Source organism: Parambassis ranga, chromosome 18 (genome assembly GCF_900634625.1).
Source record: "Parambassis ranga chromosome 18, fParRan2.1, whole genome shotgun sequence".
In the NCBI taxonomy this organism is placed as follows: domain Eukaryota; kingdom Metazoa; phylum Chordata; class Actinopteri; family Ambassidae; genus Parambassis; species Parambassis ranga.
In genome coordinates this window covers 10,952,966-10,979,527 of record NC_041038.1, presented here as the reverse complement: position 1 = coordinate 10,979,527, position 26,562 = coordinate 10,952,966, and the positions used below count along the sequence as shown (strand labels likewise).

Here is a 26,562-nt window from a genome sequence, read left to right as displayed (position 1 = left end):
ACTCAGCCCATTCTCTCAGAGAGGTGGTTGAGGTTGAGAGTGAGAGGTGGACTTTTCCTGAGGTGGACTGTAATTTAAAAAAAAACAAAAAACAACAAAACAAAACTGTGGAAGAATGTGAAGTCTGTCAATTCTGAGCCATTTCTGCTGCTGCCAATCTCAGTTTCTGCCTAATGAAATTAAAAAAAAAAAAAAAAAGCTCCTCATGTATTTTTGAGAGAAATGATCATTCACACTGCTACATATTCTGAACAAAGGTAAATATCATTCAAACTGCCTTTGCCAAGGCCTTATGCACTGGAATCAAACGCTGGAGTTGTAATATTATGTGTAATGCATGGCTTAAGGAGGTTAAAGGGTTGATTATGAATTGTAAAGATGAAGTGCACTGACTATAATGCATTTATTTCTAGTCTGAGCAATGTCTGTTTTCTACTTCATGTGAATGCTATGCCCTGTGAAGAGTCCCACCTCTGTTTTAAAACCTGGCATTGCATACTTTAGTGTTAGAATGTAGTGATTAAACTGTATGCAACGTCTACCAGAGTGTACGTTTAGTTACACACCATTCCTCTGAAAATGTTCTGCTGATGTACAATCCAAAAAAAAAAAACAAACAAAAATCAATCTCTCACTTTTTCTATTTGGTTTTGTTTGAGTGCGCTTTCCCTATTGGTTGAGATTTGAGAAGGTATGCTGCATAAATGCCTCTCCCGTTAGAGGAGGCCCTTTCAGAGTGCTTTAGAACCCAAAAATGATCATGTGATGCTCTCTCTGAGGCACAAGCTGAGGCCGAAGCTTCGACTTTTACAGTGGCCACATGAAGTTCTGGTTTAATATCAGTATTTGTATCATGTTCTGATTATCTATTGGTGAAGGGGCATTGAATTCCAAACTGCACAAATGTACAGATCCTGTGGGTGTGTTGTGTTTTTCTGATGGTGCGTGTCCTTGCTCAGCAGCCCCTGGGAGCGAACACTCACAGGCATGAATGTAAACTGCCAATATTTTATGTTTTTGAATCTTTCCTGGTTGCTTTTTACTTTATGAATGAGAAGAATGGTGGGGAAAAAAAAGCAGCTATTGGTTCTTTCATTACGTGACTACACCACTGCATTAGATGTTTTTGTGTGATTGTAAATAGCTGTATCTCTGCCTACTGCTGATGTATTATTTACTGCAACCTGTCATCTTTGCTGGTTTTAAGTGACCCCAATGGAGTTTCATTTTTTTTTAAATTTTTTTTTGTCTCAGAAAATGGTTGTCGCCTGGAATGTTCCACCTAACAAGGAGGGCGAGGGGCGAGGGAGGAATGTGCCACATTGGCAGTTAAACAGAGGGGGTGTGTGTGAGTGTGTATATGTGTGTGTGTGTGTGTGTGTGTGTGTGTGTGTGTGTGGGGTGGAGAAGGTCTGCAGCAACAGAGCTCCACAGCATGGACTCCCTCTCTCTCTCTACCTCTGGTGAGGATTTTTGCTCCACTGTGGCAAACACAGAAGGACTCACACTCTGGACTGAGGCCACGGGTGCCAAGAACACATAAGCACTTGTAGCACAACTGTGTCTTGTTTTGCTATTACAGTACAGGTTGTTTAATTTTTTTTTTTTTTTTTTTTACATTTCCTATAAAAAATATGGATAAAGTTCCTCTTTCTCTCCTGTATGTATCATTATGCATATATACAGAACATGATACCACAATGTATAATTCATACCCACGGCTATTTTTGGAGATGGAAATTTGCCAAAGGTGACAGTAACTGCTGCGTTTTTATTCCTTTTGTTCAACCGAATCCTACACTCATTATTATTTTTTAAAAAAAAATCCTGCCCACGTGCCATCTAATCAAGCAATAAAACCAACCGACAAACCGCAAAATAACAACATTCTATTAAGGATTTTATTTAAAAAAAAATGCTGCATTGATATTATATCCCTTATACTGTACCGATCAGTGGCAGTAATGGCATTGTGACATTACCACTCAGTATACTGAAGCCTGAAGGGGTGTCTGATTGTAAAATGTTTTTTTTTTTTTTTGTATTTTTCTTTACAAAGAAGTGTCAAAGATGTGTTGTTTTTTTTTAAAAGGTTGAAGTACGCCGGTGTACCTCTGCATATTTGTACAGGAAATGACATGAGGGGGATAATGAATGCTAATGAAAGAGCAGTTTAAGCAGACAGGTAAAAAACAAAAAAAACAAGATGGCTTCATGTTTCATGCTGGAAATCTCTTAAAGAAGCTTTTATTTAATCACAAAGACTTCTTCTAGTTAACTTGTACAAGGCATCCGCTGCTCTGTCAGTGGGACTGAAACTAATAGATTAAAAATATGCTGCAGCTGCCTAAATCTCAACTCTTCACCATGTTTCTTACAAGATTCAAAGTCTTTTTTTGAATCTATATGTCAGTAACTGTAAAGTTGTAAAGTATATTTTACTGTAAATAGCATCTGGGGGTCATTTTTACTCCTTTTGTAACTGCAACTTTGGACTTAAAATATATAAAAATATATTTTAAAAATACTATTAAAAGAGATTTTACAGTAGTGCAGGTGTCTTAATCTGTACTATCTGACAGTAAGCCCATATCCAGTACCGTCAGACACTAATGGGTTCAGCCTTTCTTGTCCTGCCTGTCTGCTTGAACTCTCAGGTTGTCAGAGAGCGCCATAACTCTGCCACTGCAGCAGCTCTGTAAGCTTATAGCACACACCATCCATGTGAAGACAACGGGTAATCCAAGGCATGTTATATATCCAAGAGTTTCAAATCAAGGCAACTGGATTTATAGCATAGTTTTCTGAAGATGTTTGGCCTGACTTCTGGAATGAGCTATCTAGCTACTGCAAGCTGCTGCAGTGCAAGTGACACTCTCTCTGTCTGGAGCCCCGTCATGGCTGTTGTCTGTTGCCAGGATACCAACCAACCCGCACAAAGCACAGCAGGGGTTTGATACACAGCCACACCGTGGGGAGGCAGGCAGGTCAACCAGCCGGCAATGATAGAGGAATGGAAGGAGGAACTGATGGATAGATGGATGAAATAAATGGAGATGGGGGGTTAAATCGTAACTGAGGGAACTTTGTACCCGAGGGTTAGGGGACCTGTTGGTGGAAAAGAGGGGTGTTTTGGCTACGGTGAGGAATTTCAGAAAAGAGGCCCATAGGCATGTAAAGTAGGGCAGTGAGTAAATAGTGCCTGAGGCCCTTGAGGTTAGAGAGGTTACAGGAGGGGGGGGGGGTGTAAAGGAAACTGAGGAAAGAAGGGCTGAAATTCATAAACAAGGGTGATACATAATTCTTGAATGAACAGGACTGGTGTGGTGATTTAGCAGATTTGGCCAGTCTGTCTGCCCGACCTCAGTAAGACCGGGTTTGTATTAGGGTCTTTTAGCTTTCAGTTCCCTTTCTGCCATTCCTTTGAATGATTGGGATTATTATTGTGATTATTAACCCTTTCTTTTATACTGACAACAACTGGAACACTGTATAGATGTAAAGATGGGATTTCTTGCATTATGACGATGATTGAAACCTGGATGTACATATATACTGTATCAATTAAAATGACGATGCATTAAGCTTTTATATGTTGCAACAGCCAGCTGTTTCTTTCATACTAAGAAGAAATATTCGCTTTGAAATGATATAAGCGTCATCGATGGGAGCTCTGAGAATACAGTGAGGGACTACTTACATGTTTCAGGTCTGCTAGGAGGAAAACTCATACCGTTGCCCTTGACAACTGGAATCTTCAGAGGCGTCGGCGCCTGTTAACAGCACAGGTCATTAAAGAGAAAACATAACTACATTCTGAATGTGCTCACAACCTCTTTTAAATTATAGAAAAAGATGCTACCTTCCTGGAATTGTAGTGGATTCGCAACAATGTGTTAAATAGCTGGGGATTGTTCCATGCTTTAGCGTGAAGAGTGCAGGAAAAGTGCACACATCTTTATAAGTGTTTGTTTTACTGGCATATTAGTTTAAACGCCCATACTCCAAATGTGCAGGGTGCCCTCTAGAATGTGCACACACCAGTCTCACGCTTCTCTTGTTGTGTGAGAGACAGAAAGAGAGTGAGTTGGGGAGGCTGGGGGGCTTGCACCCTTAAACCACAGAACAATGAGGAAGAATAGAGGGGCAGATTTCCATAACACTGTCCACTGCTCCGGCCCTGAACAGCTCATACTGGTGAAAAAACAAACATATTCACACATATCAACAAATGCACAGGATATTCCTGTCAGAGGAAAAGAAAAGAAACTACAGGAATGGAAGTACATGATGCAACGGCAGCCACCTTTTGTCCAGACAACTCCTATAATTAGCAGCCAAACATGAGGTGACATTTCAGGTTAGGCTTTGTTTAAAATGTCACAAGGCGTTTAGGTCTGCCAGACCCATTTTGGGGGCTTAAAAGGTCTTAATTGCAGAACAATATACAAAAAAAGGGGCAAAGAAAATGAGTCTTGCTGTGGCTGCCAGAGACGAGGAAACTCGGTCAGTGTGCCTGGAAGCCAGTGAATGTGTGCGAGTGCATTCATGGTGGCAGACTGGACAGAAAAGTGTGGGCGTGTGTGCTTCTGAAGTGTGTGTATGAGAATTTGTGGAATGTGTGTGTGTGTGTGTGTGTGACAGAGGCCCAAACGAGACGAAAATGGGTGAGTGGGCTGGAGCCGAGTGAGAAGATGAAAGATGAACTAGAGAGACTGAGAAGCTGGAGCAAAAATAGATCAAGGTACAGTTTAAACTACAGGAGCATCTCAAGTCTTCACGGTATTAAAAATCTACGGTGTCTTTTAACTCTCACTAAACTCTTTATTGCCCCACCAGAATGTTTCTCTTCAATTACTAACGGTGCCACAGGAAGTTAATCTCTGCTTAAAATATAGCATACAAATTAGCTTCAGAAAACACTGTACAAAGCAGCTTTATTCAACATGAACAAAGCATAAAAACATTTCTGTGAAACCCTATTGCAGGTACACAGAAGCTCCGCTATCCCTGTTTATAAAGCCATGCCAACAACCATTTTTATGAACCAATAAATATCAAGCCCACTCTCGAACATGTAGCTTCACCTTGGCAACAGAGCAGAGAAAACATCGTTGGTCCTAACAAGATAGTGTGAAAACAGAGGAGGAGGAAGAGGAGAGGGGGAGGACAAGGAATCTTTTTAGTGCAGGATGGAGAGCGAGAAAATGCAAAAAAAAAAAAGGAACTGGTGCAATCCAGTCTCTGGCTCCTGCCGTTGCCCCCGGATACGGATGGAGTGAAAGCAAGAAACTGGGAGCTGCAGCTGCCTGGTTTCCATAGCGATGTGGATGCAGGACAAGTGGAGAGAACGAGAGAGAAATGGAATGAGAAATGCAGAAGGATGGAGAGGGAGGGAGGAAAGAAAAGTGGATTTAATTCACAGGCGTGGTGGTGAAGAGAGGGAGGTGGATGGACTCAAGGGGAAGGAAACATTAGAAGGAATGATAAGCTCAGACATGGATCCCCAAGACTTGCCACTGGAGACTGCCACCTTCAGGGGGACCTGAGAAGCACACACAAACGAAAAGGAAAGGTGTCAGTGTGTCGCTCAGTTTGATGCCGACCAAAGGTGTTATTGCAGAACATTAAATACACTATTAAGAGTCATCTGTTGCTACGTAGTTCGCTGAATGATGGGAGAGAAATTCATTCTTTTAGCCTCAGCTCCAACAAACAAATCTGTATCCCTAATTGAACAAAGATGAGACCCTCTTAATTATTTGACTCACTTTAAGATGAACTCCTAGATGATCTATGTGTTGAAGGGACTCCATGGTGCTTCTCACCAGAGCTGTGGACAAGACCACGGACACAAGCATAAAAATTAACCGCATTTCAAGTGTTTCTTTTACAGTTTTGATTCCAGTAAAATCAAATCATGTATATAGTTAATTCACCTGCAAACTGCTCCACCTGGGAGTCCTCCACTTCAAACAGGAGCTCATCATGGAGCTGTGCTACCAGCCTACAGATGTAGATACACATACTTACAAACAGTCTTTGCTGCTACTGATAAAAATGTGCTCTACAAACATTCCCATCTAATTCTTGTATATTTTGGCTCTTGCTTCAAGTGTGTTTACTTCAGCTGAGTATTTGCACAGACAGCAGTCATTTGGGAGCACCCCTTCTTGTCTCAACAAATTAAGCGGGCTGGTAAACCAGTCAATGTTGTTTGTGTGTTTTGGCGTGACAGACTCAAGTCAGTTCTCCTTCATAAATAAAGCACATGACCATGTTTTTCCTGAGTATATTTAGAAAGGCATACAGTGTGAAGGGCCACTGGGTAGGTTGTTACAGTGGAAGAGGAGATTAGGCGTAACATGAGAGCTATGAAAGGCGTTCAGTCAGTCAGCAGTGGCATGATTAATGGAGGTACCTGGCAGAGAGTGAGCTAGAGGAGGAGACCAGGTGGAAGATTCTGATCATGGCCATCTTACAGAGATCAGCAGCAGAACCTGTACAACACACACTCCAAACACCTTCATCAGGAGACTCATACACACAAATGACTGCACATATTTGTCAGTCAACCTACCCTGGACCACAAAGTTGACAGCCTGCCTCTCAGCCTGCATGCGGATGCCCCAGTCTGGGGAATTGATGTTGGGGAGAGTTCGCCGTCGACCCATAATAGACAGCACGTGTCCTAAACAAAAATACAATATGTAAAATGGTCTCTTGTCTTCTTGTCCTTGTCAAATGGTAATTTATCTTGGGTTGCAGGGTTGACTGGTTGGTTGATCTGCTCTTATTCAACCAAATTCTCATAGGTCTGACAGTGACTGGTGTTACCTTCATAAGGAGTGCTGCATCATTAGCCTTCCAAGATTAAACCATTATTTCCAATGATGGGAGTGATGAAAGTTACATTAGGCTACAGAACAGGAGACTAGATTGTCTTTTTTTTTTTTTTAATTTACTGAAGTTATTCGGCCCATTTTTGTTATTAGAATGTCTTTTATTTTTTATTCATTTTTTTTTTTAATTTAATTTTTATTTTATTTTAATACGTTAAACACAGCGTACACAGAGCGTGCCCAGAACAGACACAGAACAACAAATAGGTCAGTCATCAGTCCGGTAAGAAACTAACATTCAGGATTCGCCTACAGCACATTCCCACAGAAGATCATTCATGGGCTACATACAACAACCTCTTCCCCCTTAAAAAAAAAAAAAAAAAAAAAAAAAAAAAATGAGTACAGTACAAGCAGAAAATAAATGATTAATTGTTTAAATACTGTGTGTATGTCAGGGAAAGGGTCCTCCTTTCCATAACATAGATTTCCTGCACTACCGCCCTCCATTCCACCACCGTTGGAGGTTCCTCGCTCAACCATCTCCTGGTTATAGATTTTTTACCACTCACTAATAATATCCGCAATAAATATGTATCCTGTTTTTTAAGTCCTGTTGGCAGATTACCTAGATAGGTGGTGCTAAAATTGAAAGTGAGTCCAATTATTGATCTAATTTCTGTCATCACCTCTGTCCAGAACAAGGCTACAGCAGGGCACTCCCAAAAAATGTGAAAATGACCAGCTGACATATTACCACATTTTCTCCAACATTGACCGTGTTCAGGACATTTGGTTATTTTTCCTTTCAATTTGGGTGTTATAAAAAAACCTTACAGTATTTTTCCAGGCAAACTCTCTCCAAAGATCCGAGTTATTAGAATGTCTTTAATGAAGCAGGCATAGAAGACCAGATTCACCGCAACCAGATCTTACATGTGGTGTAGTTAATAACAAACTGAACTGACACACAGTTGCTCTGCTTGGCAACAAATTCTAGATTGGACAGGCACACCGTTGGACACAAGGCAATACATGTCAACCTGGAGACTATATTACCCACAATGCAACTCCAACACTGACAGCTAGGTTGGAGAGCAAAAACAACAAGATCCCTCGACTTTGAATCATTCAGACGGTAAGATCTGAAGAGAAGTGTTGAAAAGTCATTTGTTGATACAGCACTATAGGTGATTATGGTAACAGCAGGCTTACAAATGACACAAGCATACACTCACCCACACATGACTCACATACAAAAGCAAAGAGAAACACAGTCACATTCCCAGTATAGTCACACAAACACACAAAGGGAGACAAGAATGTGCAGTGACGTGATATGCACATAATACAAGAACACACACATTATCATTATGCAGGTATGCAACACACACACTCACACATGGTGGACCAGTACATTCCACCAAGTGGACAATGGAGCAGGCTTTACAGCTAAATCCCTTTAGTATCCCTTACTACTATGAGCTAAGCCATCCAGGGCATGAAACCTAAATGACCCTCTTCCCAAAACACACACACACAATCATGCACATAAGCATAAATGCATAGGAAATCATTGCATTACAGATAGTGGGGAAAAAAAACACTGTGAGTTGACCCATGACGTGCATGTGACCTCTGCTGTGAGGGCCCAATGACGGCCATGTGTGGTGTACTTTGTGTCAGTAATAAAACATCACAGGCCTAGAAGAAGACACGTGACAGGGGACAGCACCAAAAAACACACTACGAGGTGGAGAACCTTTATTACTCACACTCAGACTCCTACTCTTCACTGTGTGTGGAGCAGTTAAGCTTATAGTGAAATGTTGTCACCAACTCAGTGTCCAATGAAAGCCAGGAAATAAGATACAAGGTAAGTCAGAGAGCGAATATTTGGGTTTTTACATATTAATTAAATGCTTCATTATGTTCACCCAGTAATCACTATCCTGTTTTTAGCCCAATTTCAATGAAAATAGCTGTGTGCAATGAGAACAGCAAGATTAAATCAAACACTGAAGTTGGCTGAATGAGCTGAAACTCTACAAAGCTTTGTAAAGCTGCAGATTCAGGGGGATGATTCTCTGCAGCAACTATCACTACAGCAAGTCTGACCCCATTTACACTCTCAGTCACATAGTTATCGGCACATTGTTTTAAAAATATTGATTATAGAGAATTACATAAGGGCTATTAGGTTATTCTGATGTAATTCACAATTGACAAGGGTCTGCATTTAAATATATAATACATCTACATTCATATTTGACAGTCGGTCACAGCCAGAAAATGTGTTTATGAGTGTTTTGATATTTGAGCAGAAGTAGGCTTCCCCATCTCAGCTGCAGTCTTCAGAAGACTTGATTACTTTTCATCTCTGATTCCCTGTTGTTTAGAAAAAAAACCTCTTTCTGTCTTCATGTTTCATTTTTTTTTTTTTTACATTCTGAAGATTCGGCCTTCATCCCAAGAGCGTTAATGAAATGTGCATGATATGAAAAACAGCAGCACAGGCTTACCCACAGTGGCGGCTTTATCTCATTTTAATATCAAAGACAGTGAGTGTCAAACAGAGTGCGAATCATTCAGAGGAATGCAGCTGCAGACACAAAGTCATTTTTTGTTTGTGTTAGCAGCTAATAAACTGTTTTTTTTCCCCCCATCAGTCGTCCACAACTTTATCACTGCACCCTCACTGTGACTGGCCTCATCTTCATGTCGCCCTTTACAGTACATTTTCAACAGATTTGACAGTAGCTGAGCCTGCACTGTTCACCTCATCACTGCTCCGCCTGCCTGCATCAACCCTTCGAAGCAGAATATTGCTGTATCAGATACCAATCAGCTATAAACTTGGTGCAAAGTCTGCATAAGCCTGCAAGGCTGTATGTCAGCACAGACCACAGAGAATGATTTTATCGATCAACTGTATTTCTGTTGTGGAATGAGGGAGGGGAAAGAAAAAAGAAAAGATATGGAAATGTGAGATGGATGGATGGATAGATGGGATTAGGATAGGAAGGAACAACCAGGAAGACTGGGACAGATGGACAGGAGGAGAGAGGGACAGACAGGCAGACGGTGTGGGACGAATGGGGCAGATAAATCCCAGCACCGTCTCTGATGGGAGTATCACCATGGTGATGAGCTGAATTAAAGCCGACTGTTTGGCGCTCCATCACTCTGCTCAGCCTTAGAATGAGGAGGCTTCTACTGTGAACCGTGCATGAAACACTCCATTACGACACTTCGATTAGGAAAGCTGACTCCGGGGGAGGCGATGATGAGCGGGGGAGTGGGCTGTGTCACCGGCGATAGGCTGCTGCGGGTGATAGAGCACCCGTCTGTCCCGTCACTGCCAGTCAGTGTTTGTGACAAAGGTGTCTGCTGTTGCAGCTGGCATGAAAAACATCTCCTGCCCTGACCTGATTCTTGATGTTATTTTTCAGCTCTTACACTAGAAAAAGTGCAGGAAAAGTATCTTAAGCAGACACACATGTATGTTTCTCACTGATTACTGCTTATTTAATTAGGCTGTAATTAGTGGAAAGATAAGTCAATATTAGAGGAGGTTAGACTGTTGACTAGAGGCTGAGTTTCAGTCCTCGGTGAACACTAGAGAATCTGCCTGACCTCATCCTCATGCTTGTCAACATTCGGCTCATGTAGAGGGTTAAAGTGCAGAGTTTACACTATTTTGTGTGAGCGTCTTCAAGTCTCAGGTGTGCTGTGTTGGCAGATCAGTCAGAATATAAATAGTGTCCCGCCTGAACCATCAGATCCTTTCTACCCCTCCCTCACTATATCTACCCCAACGCCTTCAAGCAAAGTATTGACCCTTCGGCAATTTGTCTCATTCCTGCCAATGCATGCACATCTTCTTCGGGGTCACACACACACACAATGGGCTGCAGTGGTCAACCTAAAAGCCATCATTTCAAGGTGTTTTCTATACAACCAGACTCATTTTGCCTCACAAAACATGGTGATACTGGTCCTCGAGCCGATAGTTTGGTCGTGTTGTTGTGTGACTGGAGTTTTATCACAATAATTTGATTAAAAATTAACATATACTTGTGTTCTAAGAGGTAAATGGTCATGAAGGCTTAGTTTACAGTTGTAAAAGTGTGTTTGATAGATGATCACGGTTCTTATATACACTTTATCTGAGCACGTATCTCATACAACTCCACTTAACACAAACCAAACTGTCCCTTCTGTTGGTGAAACAACAGGAATATGCACAGACCTTGTTTGTGGCTCTGCTGGATGGTTCTCTGGATGAAGGTTTGGACTTCTCTGTAGGTCTGGAGGAAGTTATCCTGGAATTGGCTGGCCTGCTCAGCGCTTACCCCCAGGATCTCGGACAGACGCTCACGACCTACGGAGACAACATATTTGTTACTAGGGGCCCTTAATGAGATGCAGATACAACATATATAGAAATCTTCAGTCTGAGTTGTCTAATAATTTGCTGTGCTTTTTCCTCTAACATCATATATCCTGTAATGACGTAAATGTTAAACATCTCAAGCTTTCAAATGGACATGAAGGCATACATTCAGCAAAATAACCCCTTACTGTTACTAAATGAAGGGGGTGAAGGGAGACTAGAGAGGCCAGAGGAGGAGAATAAAGTTGAAAGAGAGGTGGGTGAACAGAGGACAGAGAGGACTAGAGGGTGAGAGAGATGAAGAGGAGCACGTAGTGCCAAGTGAAGAGTGAGAGATTGAAGAGGACAAGATAAAAGGAGAGTAGGCACAGATCAGGGCAAAGCTGTGAGGGGCGCACAAAGCACAAAGACCTTGTGTGTGTGTGTGTGTGTGTGTGTTGACTTTCACAGTGTACAGGTTAGGCACAGATCAATAAGGGGAGTGAAGAGGGTGGGCTAATGGGTGCCACAGTTACTGAGTGTGTATGGGGTTTTGAGAAGAGAACGCACAGCCAACCTTTATTTTTCGTAATCATATCTTGGTTTCTTGACCTTTACACTGCAGAAATTGAAATGGGCAATTTATAAAAGACGTTTTGTGACAACACAACCAGTCTGGAAGCCATTTATGATCTAATTTACAGCTGTGTGATGATTCTGTAAGCAGAAATCATGTCCAAGTACCACAGAACACCCCGCCACCATCTCTTTGTCTGCAATAATGCAGTAGGCTCTCCCAGTGACATTAGGATGCATACAAGCTGTAGCAGAAGAGGAAGAGAAGAAAAATATATAATATAATTATATGGATACTGCTAAATATTTATGGAAGACTGACAGCAGATAAAAGAGGCAGCATTCAGAGTATGAATAATAGAAGAGCTTAGCAGGTGTACAGTGAGCTCATAAAGTTACTGTTATGAGAATAAGACAATGATTCCAAGTGGGTGTTGCGTGGATGCAGAGCTCTCACTCTGCATGTGTGTTGCATGTGTGACGTCCCACATTCCTGTTGAATGAGGGGCAGATCAGGGAGTGAACTTTCACCTTGGATTCTGCACGGCTCCCCTTCATACATCTATTAATCTTTTTTGTAAACCCTTCCTTAATGAGAAACAGTTACTGCCTGCAAAAGCAGGTTAACACTAAGAAAGCCTGTTGATATGCAAGTTTAAAGTAAAAACCTTTTATAGTTACATTTTTTTTTATTTTGTGGTTTGTATTTTCACACCTGTGTCTAATCTCGTTGATCCTACCAAACCTTATTCGTTGAACTATTTGTATACGTGTATGAATCCACAGCACCGCTCTGCCCCTCCTCCCTGGCCGCCCGATTGTCTCATCGGAGAAAGCTTCCCTTGGTATTTGGTAACCATAGCAACGCATCCTTCCATGAAGAGCTGTCTGTCTATGCTGGTCAGGAGCTCCTTTACATTCCTCTTCCCGCTCTCTCTCTCTCTCTCTCTCAGCCCCTCCCACTCCTCACTCTTCCCCTTTCCCCTACATTACTCTCCTCCCAACCACCTCCCCCTTTTATTTATTTTTTTCTTTAGCCTACATTTTCTGCATTTCATTTTGTGACCCCCTCACTGCATGTCTCACATAAAAAAGCCTTTATTGTTGCTGTTTTATTTAGTTTACATGGATTGACTCATTGATTCATTTTGTGTGTGGTGACTGTGACATCTCCCACTGAGCTATGACTCTAGTCGAAGTAGAAATAACACAGAACACTCCCGTCTTTAGCTGAGAGCATCAGGTTTTTGTTAATCAAAGCAAACTCAATCCAAAGTGAGAGATCTCCATTGGCCCAGTGCCCTGAATGGAGATTCTGATGCAAACCATGCGCTTCAGGGTCACTGCTGTTTGGGTAATTGAATCAAACTTATTTTGTCATCATGTTGTTTTTTAGGAAGCACAATAAATGTCCTGTTTTTGATGATGGACGAGCACATGAAACTAATGAATCCGCAGGAGCAGTGTTTGTCTGACAGTACTCTGCTTTCTAAGAAAAGCAATAAACGGCAAACTCTATATTTCATTAAACAGGACAACTAAGAGCTTAAAAGCTACAACTACAGCTCTGCAGCTGCATACTATAGCTGGACTGTTAGACATAAATACCTCCTCTCTTGATGACTAACTCACCATCTTTTTTCCAACTAAAGAGAGCATCAGATTACGATGAGGTCAATTCATAAATCCTGTTTGAGAACTATACAAAACGCTGCTGTGTGCATGCTGATCATATGGTAGCATAGGTTATTAGGAGGCGCCCTTCATCACAAACTGTGATTGATAATGTAATGTAGCTTATATAATATCAGTTACCTATTAATTTAATTAATTAAGTTATTATCAGTAAAGACAAGACCATGGTTTACACTAGAATATCACAAAGCAATGAACATATATGAACATATGTTCATTAACTCACTCAAACACTATTGTTACATGTAAACATTACATTGCCAAGGATTATTATAACACCCTTCCACCGCATCCACTGACACAGAAACATCACACAAACGGTCTCACATGACTCCGACTTGAGTCGCTCTGGTCATGTGTGTGTTCACACATGTGTGTGAACCATAAGTGGGTCACATAGACCAGGTTTTTATGGGCCACATGGGTGTATTATACATTCATCATCCTCTCACTCCTCTTGTTTATTTTTATCTTCTTCTCCTGCCCCCCCCACCCTTCCTCCCAACACCCTTGTTCACCCTGTAAAAACAGGAATGTGATCCACAACATGAAGAGAACCGTGGAGAACAGTTAGCATGTCCCAGTGGAAATGGCTGGGAAACGTTTATGTAATGACAACCTACATGTTGGGGAAGATAAACTCACTGCCATATCTTCTCCCCCCCCCCCACACTCACATTACATGTGATGCCAGTTCATTTATCTCACTGCACAATGATCCACGTACAGTTCTGAACCTTGTCTTTCAGCTTTTCTATGACACCATTATATGTGTGTACTCACCTGCACCATACACAACTGAGTACACAATGCGTTTGGCATGTTCCCTGTCCTCAGAAGTCACCTCACTCTCACTCATCCCCTTCCTAAAGGAACAGAGACGGAGAGATATGTGTGTTTCTATTAATAAAAAACACAATAAGCAATAACACAAAAAAAGAATAAACAGTATGATGGGCAGAAAGAAGCAGGGACAGACAACCCAGACAGACAGAGACGGTTATGTAATATGACTTGTAGACTGGGATCAGACAGGGTGGGATAACACGTCTGCAGAGTGGCATTTCTGGAGGGGCTGACAGGGAGCTGCCACTGTTTATCAGTGTTGAAACAGTACCCTGCAACACACACACACACACTTCAGCATTACATGACATCACACAGCTTTTTAAAAAAATGACGTAATTCCATTAAAATCCATCTGTGCTGTTCCTACGAAGACACATACATGTATTTCTATGTGAAATGATGGGTTAAAGGTAAATGATGGATGATTGTCCTACATAGTCCATACTGGATTTTTATTGCCCCCTGCTGGAGAGGCAATATTTTTTTTTTTTTTACTTGAGGTTTACTATATTGATTAGATTTAAAAACTAGTCAAAGCAAAGAATTCGAAAAAAATGTTATGCATTAGAAAAAAAGTAAGACTGAGTAATCTGAGTTGAGTTAGGAAGGAAGCCTTTAAATAAAAAAAGCTCTCTGCATAATTTACCCCATTGTCTATACTCACCTCTGTCTCTTTTTTTTTTCAACAGTCATAAGTGCTTTGTCTAACCAGCAAATTAGAAATATGATGTAAGAGACTGATGGAAAAATTTATATAAAATAAATGTGAAGGGACAAATGTAAGAACAACACAGAGGACTACGGAAGAGAGAGAGAGGGTCCAGAGAGTAATCCGAGCAGAGCCACAGTGTCACCAGTTAATTCATTAAAATATGAAGGGGAGATAATGAAAGGGACGCATTGTAAAACCTCAGCAGAGCTGTTAATATGGTAATCTGTTTAACTGGCTGCCCTCTGCCACCGCACCTGACTGAGATAGATGACAGGTGCATAGGTGTGACACACATACAACAAAAACTGTGCACACACAGCATCAAAAAGACAAAACACAGACACACACACACCTGTAAATGTAAACACAGACAAAGACAGAAAGAACAAAAACACACACACACACACACACACACTCAAAAAATACTTCAACAGCACAGCAATGTAATCACCCAGGGGTGTCCTACCTATGAAACAGAAACAGAATGCAATGTGGTTGGCATGGTTGCCGTGGCAACAGGATTATTAGTGTTTGAAGACAAGGAGCTGGCAGTGTGATGAGAGAGACAGGCTGGGGAGCAAGAGAGGGAAGGATAAACCCTGTGGAGCATCAACACTCACCTTGGCAAGGAGATGAGGGGAAAACTAGTGTGAGTGTGTGGGAGACCTACCACTGAGAGGCCAGCATGGTAAAGACGTCGGCCTGAGGGTTGATAAATATGCGGAGCAGCTCAGGGTCAGAGGAGAGGTGAGCCAGGAGACGCAGCTCCACCTGGCAGAAGTCTAAAACACACACACACAGTTCCCCACATAACTGATAATGTAAAGACAGATTTAGCTTAAGCCGCATTAATAATCATACATTTGAAGATATTTTTAGATGAACATGGTACTTAATCCGAGACATTCTGTCCATGGAAGGTGTTATTTGTGCTGAACTACAATTTCGTGCACTTGCTGTGCCTGCCATCTTCACTTCATTTAGTGACGTCCCCCAGAACAGCTTTGAACAACCTTCAGACGGTGGGCGTGAAGTGGGAACGAGAACAACACACAGCAACAATAAGGCCAAAGGAGCAAGGGCTGTCTGTGGAGGAATCTCTGCCTCCTACATGTCTCTCCCTGCTGCTGTTTTCAGGGTTAAGTGGTGGTTCGGAAAAGAAACAGTCCCTCTTTATATGCTGTGTTGAGTTCAGCATTGATGTTTTTTAGATAGCTGAACGATTTTGGGCTGTCGAAGTCGATTTTACCAAAGCTGAACGGAGTCAAAGACTCACAGGTACAGCAGCTACGTTACAAAAGGTAAGAACTTCTACAAGTGGTATAGCAGGGTGGTGGTATAGCAGGGTGGTCCCATAACCGGAAGGCTGGTGGTTCAATCCCAACTCCTCCCTAAAAGTCAATGTTGTGTGTCCTTGGGCAAGACACTTCACCCTAGCCTGTGGCACGCCTTGCTAGTCATTGTATGACACTGCTTGGCAGCAGCCTTAAACAATTTCCCTCTGGGATTACTAAAGTATCTAAAATTAAAAAAAAGAAATAAAAAAATCAAGACATGAGATCCAGAGATGCACAGCACATTTACTTCTCCTATCACTCTAATTTTAAAACAAATGCACAACTAAGCAGTTTTTTCTGTATTCAGGCTATTTCTAAGCTTTGTTAAAATACTGTCATTATCTGATTATCATTAATCATTAATGATATTATCATTATCTTGCCTACCTAACTGTCTATAATACATTTTTTGTGTGAATGCATCACAGTAATCCAACAAAATGTCCTGATATTTCCTTTTCATGGTTGTTGTAATTGCCATGATTTGAATATAATTTGAGGCATCTGTCTGCTCCACCATGCAAAGCTGGATTATTAAGGAAAAGACACGTAACTGTGAGCCGAAGATTAAATTAAGGATCACGCATGTGTTTTTCATGTCTGTATTTGCAGCTTCAGTATGTATCAAAAATGGACATTTATCTTTTGGTTCTTGATATCATTAACCCCCTAAAACCCAAAACCAGTAGGTGGGTTAGAGAGACAAGCAAAAGAATTGTTGCATCTTTAAAATTCTGACACATTAAATTTAAACAAAAAACTAAACTGATCTTGGAAAAAAAATACAATCTTTCGCTGAAACCAATAATTTAAGGAAAGTAAATAATTTCCACATAGATAACCAGAGGCTATGAAGAAGAATGGAAGAAGTCTTATTTGTCTCTTCCAACACTACAATTCATCTTATTTTTTGAGTCCCTAAATCACATGACACAAAATATTGCAGAAATACTCGAAAAGACTTTTCCAATTAGCGACGAATCACTGCAACTGGATGATAAAATATTAATATAAATTAAAAGAGGTAGTTCTGGATTGAAACATTGCTGAAGATGTAGCCACATATACTGTATACACACATGAGGATACCTAAACGCACCGACACAAAGACTGCAATACATTCCATTACTGCCACTACACCCAGACCCATTTCTTCCTCTGCACAGCTGCTCCAAAATCAAATTAAACTCCACCAAATGTGGAGGAAGAAATGGTTTGAATAGCAGGAAGGAAATAAGAGAGATTTTCACTTTGGATGAAGCAACCAGCTGTAATGGGTTTGTGCTAATGTGGGGAAAGGAAGAATGATGGCATAAGGGTGGATGAGGATTTCATGCACATATGCATCGAAAGATAGTAGCATCTGTCACTATTGAGGTAAATGCGACTGAATCGAAGGGAGTAAAGTCATTGAGGAACTTCCCTGACTGTTTGACTCATACTGCAGGTTAAAACCAAGGCCTTTTAGCATTTAATCTGGGTCACACACACACAGAAAGAAGCTGAAAGGGACTTAAAAAGATGCAGCCAGAAGGAGTCATATACCCTGTTCACACTGGGGAAAAAAATGCGGCTTAAGCAGGATTCGGCCGCATCCAGATCAATCCAGATGTGTTTTTTTCCGAGTGTGAACACCTCCAATCCGGCTGAATCCAGTTTGAGTTCAATTCGGCTAGATCCACCCACGAGAGGTGGATCTAGCTGGATTGGTTCAAATGTGGCTCAGGTGTGAACGCAAATGTGGTGAGCGAATCCGGCTAGCGACATGCTACTTCCGGTTCACGGGGCGTGACACTGGACAAAAAAAACGCATGACGCATGCGCACACGCGGTCCTACCGCGGCGTGAACGGACTCTGTATATTACGAGGCGCCACCTAGTGGTTTGGAGGACAGCAAACATGCTGGATGAAGCCGGATTGAGTGCGGACACAACTGTGTGCTAGCCAGATTTGAAAATAGGTCTGAACGCATCCAGCTTAAAGGCTGTCTGGGCTCAATCCTACTCTAGTGAGGTGAAAGGAGGAGAGGAGGAAAATAGACAGGTTTTGGCTGTGCTGAGATGAGCGAGGGAGTTTCTAAAGATATCATCCTATTAATGTTTAATGAGCTCCATCACACTTCCTCCGAGCATGGCTGGCAGCCTTAGAAACATATTGCTGACCAGGATCTGTAAGTGCATGTGTGTGTAAGAGGAAGAGCCAATACATGGACCAATATATTTGTGTGTACTCTCCTGCTTCTAACAGAGAGATAAAGGGTCTGTGATAAAAAAAATGTCCCAATCAGGAGTCTCTGTATTGATCCATACAGGAATAACACTGACCTACAGTGCAGTAAGCTTCTCGATAGAATTACCCCCACCTATGATTTGCACTGAAAAAGTGAACTGCTGAAGCACATCAGATCATTTTCACTGCAAACTTAATGCACAGTATAGAGATATAAAACAGTAAATAAGTGAACAGTAGCTCCTGTAGTTCCTTGGACGGTGTACCAAGACATGGAGCTACGTCCCATAGCTTTGAAATGCCACTGCCCACATGTCACTAGAGCATGACGTGTGAATGCTATGGATCTAAAAGCTTAGGGGCTCACAGCCTGCACACAGAGAATATGAAATGTGGGTTGCCGTTTGTGTGTAAAGCAGCTTCCAGGAAGAGTAAATTGACCAAAGGATGACATTTAAAGATATAGGCTGGACTGCAGTGAAACAGTGAAAGTCTAGTAGGATGTAGATGTTTCCTGCATATGTCTAGTTTTTCGTACCTGCATTCTGAAGGACTGGATGAACAACTGCACTAATATTTTCTAGGGAAAAAAGAGCTGTTACGCTCAATTTCAGTGCAGTTAATCATATCCTAAAGTTTGAAGTCAGCAGTGGCTGCGAACATGGATAACATTGCTTAAAAGTTCTTTTCTTTCGACTTGTAATTCAGGAAAAATTATACTGACTGCTTTTTTTTTCCAGAGGGATTGATGAGGGAATTAAGCTCGCCTTTGTTCTCATTTTTGGCTAGCTCCTCACGTTCTGCAGCTCCCACACACCAGCAGACATCTCCCAACAGAGAGCAACTGAATTGACAATTGCAAAAACAAACACACATCAGACAATGCAGGTTGCTATAGGACAGGGACGCTGTACTGGTATAGTTTATTTTATCTGTGGTAAAACAGACCTGTTTTTTTCCCCCAACTTCTAAAATCCTCTGAGAGAAGCACCAATAGATAAACTCACCACACACCAAAATGTTGTGTTGGACCCACACACAGCGACACACACAGGAAAGTAGCATTCAGATACGTAATACCTTTTGATGTGTCTCTTAGCTGAACTTTTTCTAGGGACACCGGAAGGCAACAGCAGCAGACACGAACAACGTTGTTGTTGTTCCATTTTGGGAAGGACATTGTAGGACATACCATAGGGGTGACTCTGCAAGGGCTCCCCTAAGAGGGGCTGTTACCATGGCAACCTGGCCTCTAAGTCCATGTGTGTGTTTGTGTGGGCATGTGTCTGCCTGCTGACTCCCCTGCTCGTGTGTTGTGTTGTGTTGTATGTGTGGGATCCTCGCTCTTACCCTGCTGCTGTCCTCCTGCTAACCCCCGGTTTATCTGTCTGGTTATGTAAGTGTACACACTGTCAGGGCCAGCAGACACCCTCCGTTCCCCACAAAGCTCTCCCAGACTGACAGTGTCCCAGCTCTGCCCTTTTTTTGCCTGCACAGCACGGACCAGAGTTATACCCTGACATGACCTTTTGAAGCTGACGGAGGTCATGTCAGCACGACAGGGTTTTTTTTTTCTTTTCAAGTTAACAGTTGCAGACACTGATGCACTGCAATGTGTGTGTGTAAATCATCAAAACTAGAGACTTGCTTAATTAGTCTCATGTCTGACTCATATCCAATTTTAATCAGAAACAGATGTTTGCACAGGTTTCCCACAAGGTTGAGGTAGAAAATCTGTACTGTTGCTGTAACTGCAGTGCAGGAACTCTCCCTGCTCCCTTAGGCCCCGTTCACACTGGAGAAAGTCATTCCAGCTAGAGTAGGATTGAGCCCAGACAGCCTTTAAGCTGGATGCGTTCAGACCTATTTTCAAATCTGGCTAGCACACACTTGTGTCCGCACTCAATCCGGCTTCATCCAGCATGTTTGCTGTACTCCAAACCACTAGGTGGCGCCTCGTAATATACAGAGTCCGTCCGTGTCGCGCCCCGTGAACCGGAAGTAGCACATCGCTAACCGGAAGTAGCATGTTGTTAACCGGATTCGCTCGCCACATTTGCGTTCACACCTGAGCCACATTGAAATCAAACTGGATACAGCTGGATTCGAGGTGTTCACACTCAGAAAAAAACACATCTGGATTGATCTGGATGCGGCCGAATCCTGCTTAAGCCACATTTTTTCCCCAGTGTGAACGGGGTTGTTAATAGCTGGGTCAACAGTGAGTACAAAAACATAGCTGAGTAGCTAATTGCTGTCCGATCCAGAATTACCCAACAGCTTTAAAAATGACATTTTGTAGTGTCTGCTTCATTACATTCAGATGTTTTTTTAGATACAACTCTGGGGATTGTACTTATTGTATTTATTTGATTTTTTAATTCTAATTCTGTGACAGGATAGAGTTTAATCACAACTCTACTTCGATATATAAAAAATGTCATTAATTCTATTATCTCACCTGCAGCAAGAAAGGTCCAGCCCTCCTGAGGAATAAACATGGTCCGAGGATGAACAGTCACCACCTCTTCCTCCTTTCCTGTGAGGACAATACACAGACCCTAGCTTACTGCCAATGCCTCTGAAAGTCTGACATGCTTATTATGGTCCATAATAGAATTTAAATTAAACTTACTTTCCAAACAAAGTGAAGCATCTCAGCAAATAAAATGTGGACTGACTAATTTATCGATTATACATAAAATTAAACAGTGATTTGGTTTTAATATCCTGTGTGTGAGTAAACAGTAAGGCTCAGAGGAAACATAGACAATCATCAGCTGGGGATTTAGAGCAGCAATAAAAACACTCCCAACAACTCTATCAGGTTTAATGAAGGGTTAAATTATAAAGCTGCAACACACCATTTAGGAGAAAATCTAAATCTAATCAGATTCAATCTATCACTGCACCCTCTGCTGTGTGGCGCTGTACTGAAGTGCTGAGCTCAGTACAGAAGAAATGCATCGTGGGAACCATCACATCCCATGTCAGCATGATGAAAACGGCACTGCACACACACAAACACGTACATGCTGACATTGAAAATGTGGCAGGCACTCACATGCAACCCCGGGACACTGCAATCACTTGTTTGTTAGTGTCCCCACCTCTCACGTCAAGACACAAAGTGATAACTGATAGGGGGATGACAGGCGGAGGGAAGACGAAGGGATTCTGATGGAGGGAAAGCAGGGATGATACTAAGGATGCAGCTCATGCTGAATAGGATTTGATGACAAGGAGCTCTGGGAATCTGAGTGAGAAGCAGAGGTGCTGATGTTAGCACCTATGAATCTCCAACACAGATAGACTGAGAGAGTACAGGACATAAATAGAGCTATAAAGCTGAGTGCAGCGCCCCTGGCTGTGACTGACAGGGAAGTCGATGTGGCCTGGCCTTGCCAACACATGGACAGACTTGTTGTGATGATTTATTCATCGACAAATGGAGAAATTTAGTTTTTGTCCTGCATTTGTGACACTGTCAGCATGTAACCCTAGAGCAGGCAAGTATTGAACTGAGGTGACCAGACAAACGTGTGAAAAACCATCCCTGATTATGAGCTTGTGTGAAGCAGCGACACCCACGAACTCTTGACATCATAGCTGGATGAACCAACTGGTGGGCAGATGAGTGGAATATTCACAGAAACAGACGAGAACACAGTGAGGGATTTACTGTCTCTTGGCTTATCTGGATGTGTTCTCAAGCAACAAAAGGAAGAGTCACACTGAGTTTTATCGAACGATGGCAGTGTAACAAGGGCAAGATGAAGAAGGGATGACAAGAAGACTCAGAATGTGAGAACAGACAGTGTTAGGAAAATCATCTGATCTATAATTGCCATGCTGATGATCTCAAGCATATGGTTAATGCCCTCTCCAAGCTGTCTAAAGGGGGAAAAAATTGTGGAGTTCCGGTTAGGGATTCTACAAAAAGCTAGAGGTGTACACAAATGAGCCACAAATATGGAGGAGACAACCTTAGATATGTTTTAGTGAGCAGCCCTTTGCCTTAGCAGACCTTTCTAATCCTCATAAACCCTCTTTACAGGCTCCCTGCTCATCAGTTTCTGTATTCCCTGGGAGAAGTCTGCCCCATCCACACACACACCTCTACATTTATCACTGTCTCATTCTCTATGTGGGAGGGGTGTTGCTCTGTGTGTGTGTGTGCACCTTACCTTGGATGTACTGCGTCTTAGTGATCTGAAGTGGCTGTCTCGGCAGGGCCTGGAAGTTCTGTTTAGGAAGAACACACATTCTATGAGACAGGTGTTAACTATAAGCTCTGCCACAGTGTCTCATTACTCTATGGGCAAAGGTTTGTACAGATTGATTAATCTCTCCTGCAGAAATCTAAATTATCACCCTCTACATAAGTGATCTGACTCCCAGGCATGCTCCTCTGAGGCTGTTGTGAGATAAGGCAGGGGTGACCTTGTGTATATATTCGAATGGTGGTTAAAAAAGAATTCTTTCATCCATCTACAGCTATGAGATGTTTCTGTTTCAGAACTGTACATCACCAAAATGTAACCGATGTTTTAAAGGGGTGTCCCATCAAAGGTTTGGTAGATGCAGATTGAAGAAAAGGTTTTCCAGGCTTCTCGTCACCAGTGTAAATCAAGCTCCAACAACACAAGATATGACATTTCCCACAACACAAACTGATGGCATCTTTTATCAGATTACCCCCCCTGCAGGGTAAATGCCACATTATTCAATATGCCACAGACACATTTACGTCTTTCTGGTGCTTTGTACATAGCTTAATATATCAGTGGTGCAGATGGCCAAGCATGATTATTACGCCTGAATTTACCCAGACCTGCAGAGAAGACTACACAGGGGTGGTCTCAAATGTCTTCATAACAACACAGCTGTTTCATCTCATAACTTTGAAACACATTAATGACCTTAACAGTGTAAGGAATTTATTGCTGCATATGTGATTAGTCAGTTAATAGATCACCTTCTCTGACCGTCCTTGGCTTACAGCTTCTCTTTAAATGTTTCTTCTTCCTCACATTGATTGATTAGGTAAAGTCCTATGTAGCAGTTGTATGCTGCTGCCTGCTTATTCAGCTGACGGATAGCCACCTTGTGACTCCAGCAACATTACGGATCTTTGAAGTTTTCAGACAGATACCTTTAAATAGTAACAGCCTGATGGTTACTGGGCTCCTGGCCCACTCTGCATCGACCCACTGAGTAATCTAATACATCGCTGATACAGACACACACACACAAAATTACACGTATGCAGGTTTTTTTTCGCCTGAAGTAGGAAAAAATGAGAAAAGTGATGAGGCTTAGAGACATTTAATGGAGAGGGGGGGGCAGGTTCAGACTCAGCAATTTCCTTTTAATTCCTGTTAATCCCACTCTATCCACCCTTTCAAACACACACACACACAAACAGCACACGGTGTTCGTGTGCACAAGGATGTTAGGAAGTTAAAGGTTATTATCAAGGACATGCACATTAATCAGGATCAAGATAGGTTAACATGGAGGAGGAGGAGGAGGCAGGGAAAGAAACACACACATATAAAAGCATAACTTGTGGTCAGCATCCTAACATGTATGGTTTGACCCTGTAATGTAGGTATGTGTGCGATCAAGAGCGGAAAAAAAACACTTCCACTGCTTTTATCGCTAATTCATTATTTACAAGAGGTAGAGACGAACAGTGAAAACGGGAGAGAGAAAAGGAGAGGAAGAGGCAGGGGTGACTGTGGCTGCAGTGGCAGGGTGTGGACAGTGGAAAGAATACATTAGGGAGCAGGCACCAGTGATGAGCACAGCCACACACACATTCTCGTAAATAGTGAATGTGTGTGTGAGCAATCACCAGTGTGTGTGTGTTGCCCTGGGATGTGACAGGTGATTCAGTGTGTCAGATAGGAACGCTCAGCTTTTCCCGTCATGCACGGTGTTGAGCAGTGACGACAGCATAAATCAATATGAATACCCACCGATACACACAAGCATCATGCAGGAGATTCAGAGTCCCACCAGCTTTCAGCATATGATTTACACTACTATATACTCACAGTTCTTTGCCACTGCAACACACACATGCAATGATTTTAAATGCGAGGACTTGCTGTGACACTCAGACTAAACATTTCAGAGTGAACCATCTAATTATTAGTAAGAGCTTCGGTAGATTCATTGTTATGCAAAAATGAATGATGTTGAGTGTTTTGACAAGGCAATCAAAAGCATCAGATGTCCTTAAAGAGAGAGAGAGAGAGAGTCAGCTTTGAGCATGTGAAAGGAAAGAAGGGAGCAAAAAGGCAAACAAAGGTACAAAGAGAGGGCCAGAGATGAAGACATAAAAGGCAGATGAGGATGAAAAGATAAACTGAGTTGCAGGCAGGGATCAATGCAGCTTTAAAGCGAGGATGAATGAGACACGGTAAAATGTAAAGTAGCCTGGGTCAGCTTGCTCTGCACACTGCTGACCGTACAGTTTAAAACACTCAAGAGAACATGTACATACAGCATGACTTCTAATCAATAGTACATAGACATTGCAATTACCTGGAAACACTGCAGCTTCTGTGTGTGCCAAGGACATGTTTACAAGCATGGATTAATGAAACCTACACAATACTATAGTAATTTCAGTGATGGTGTCACCTAATGGACAGAAATGTTTACTGCACTGAAGATGCAGAACGAGATTATGTACAACACACACCTGCAAGGATGCATATACAGAAGAAAAAGCCCATGCATGCTTTGCATCTAACATAATGTAACGTAAAAAGTGAATTCGCACACGCCTGCACTGTGTGTGGTCGAAGTTATTATCACCCTTACTGAGTCAGGAGGGAGAGAAGGGACAGAGGGACCTGTTCATTAGCAGACACCATAGGAGTCAGACTGACAGGTTTTGGTAAGACAAATAAGTAAACCTCATGTCCTCCTATTCAGAGTGAATTTACTATATACACTAACTACTGCAAACGCAGATTTGTAGCAACACAAATAAAACCAATATCAAACATGCAGAGCCACAGGTGCACAGGCAGAAGATGGGTTCCATTAAATGGCGCCTGATGTTGTTCCTCCTTCAAATACAACAACAGATGTGTACAATTGCTTATGCATATATTACCATGCAAAACACAACATTAAACATTCATGTAAGGACACACACGCACACACACACACAGGGAATATGTCTGAGTAGTTGAACACACAAACACGAATACTTGTGTTTACCTCTCCTGGGTTTATTGAGTCTGAATGAGTCTCTTTATCATGGAGATGTGTTTGTATTTGTCTTGCTGGAAAAGTGAGCCGTATTGTTCCGTACTCTCCATAACAACCCCCAGTGTTTGTATTCTTAAATTGCTCCTCATGTCCTAGTATGGACTCACAATGGCCTGTTCATGAAGGCTCCAAGTGGTACTAGACCCAGTGACTAACCACCAAATCATCCAATCATCCAGTGTTTTCCCCTACCATTATATATTACAATTATATAGAGGGCATGTTGTTTTGCTCTGAAACACTGTCATCTGCACACTTCACAACTTCACTGCTTAGCTTGTTGGACAAGGTGTACTTTACTGCTCCTCCTAACTTGGTATTATAGCTCTTTATTCACCCTGAACACAACAACAACAAACCCCTGTGTTCCTTAAGACAGTATATATTAATAACACTGGAGTGACAAATTTGATTCATAGTGATTTAAACTACTATTATTAGTGCATCTGGGACTAATTACACACAGATTGTGAGCTCAAAAATCGGATAAAAGGTGCACTACAAATCTGCCCTGCACTTACATGAACATAAATCCGGCCCACAGTGATACAGAGCGAGAGTCTCAGAGGAGCACTGGTTTGTTTAGCAGATGGGGACGACTGAATCACTGGTGCTGGTGCGGTGTAATTTAATCACACAGCACCAATTTAATG

General features: G+C 41.9%; 1 protein-coding gene across 1 annotated transcript in view; it reads right to left on the bottom strand.

The window, feature by feature from the left end:
• Positions 1-2,840: 2,840 nt before the first annotated feature.
• Positions 2,841-26,562, bottom strand: part of poln (polymerase (DNA directed) nu) — a 35,890-nt gene continuing 12,168 nt past the window's right edge. The window contains exons 15-25 of the mRNA XM_028429803.1: positions 22,804-22,861; positions 21,078-21,155; positions 15,720-15,831; positions 14,272-14,354; positions 11,095-11,226; positions 6,581-6,691; positions 6,422-6,500; positions 5,940-6,007; positions 5,772-5,833; positions 5,493-5,545; positions 2,841-2,880 (exon numbers count right to left, since the gene is read on the bottom strand). Of these exons, the coding sequence (XP_028285604.1) occupies positions 2,841-2,880; positions 5,493-5,545; positions 5,772-5,833; positions 5,940-6,007; positions 6,422-6,500; positions 6,581-6,691; positions 11,095-11,226; positions 14,272-14,354; positions 15,720-15,831; positions 21,078-21,155; positions 22,804-22,861 (876 nt within the window). The remainder of the gene's footprint in view (positions 2,881-5,492; positions 5,546-5,771; positions 5,834-5,939; positions 6,008-6,421; positions 6,501-6,580; positions 6,692-11,094; positions 11,227-14,271; positions 14,355-15,719; positions 15,832-21,077; positions 21,156-22,803; positions 22,862-26,562) is intronic.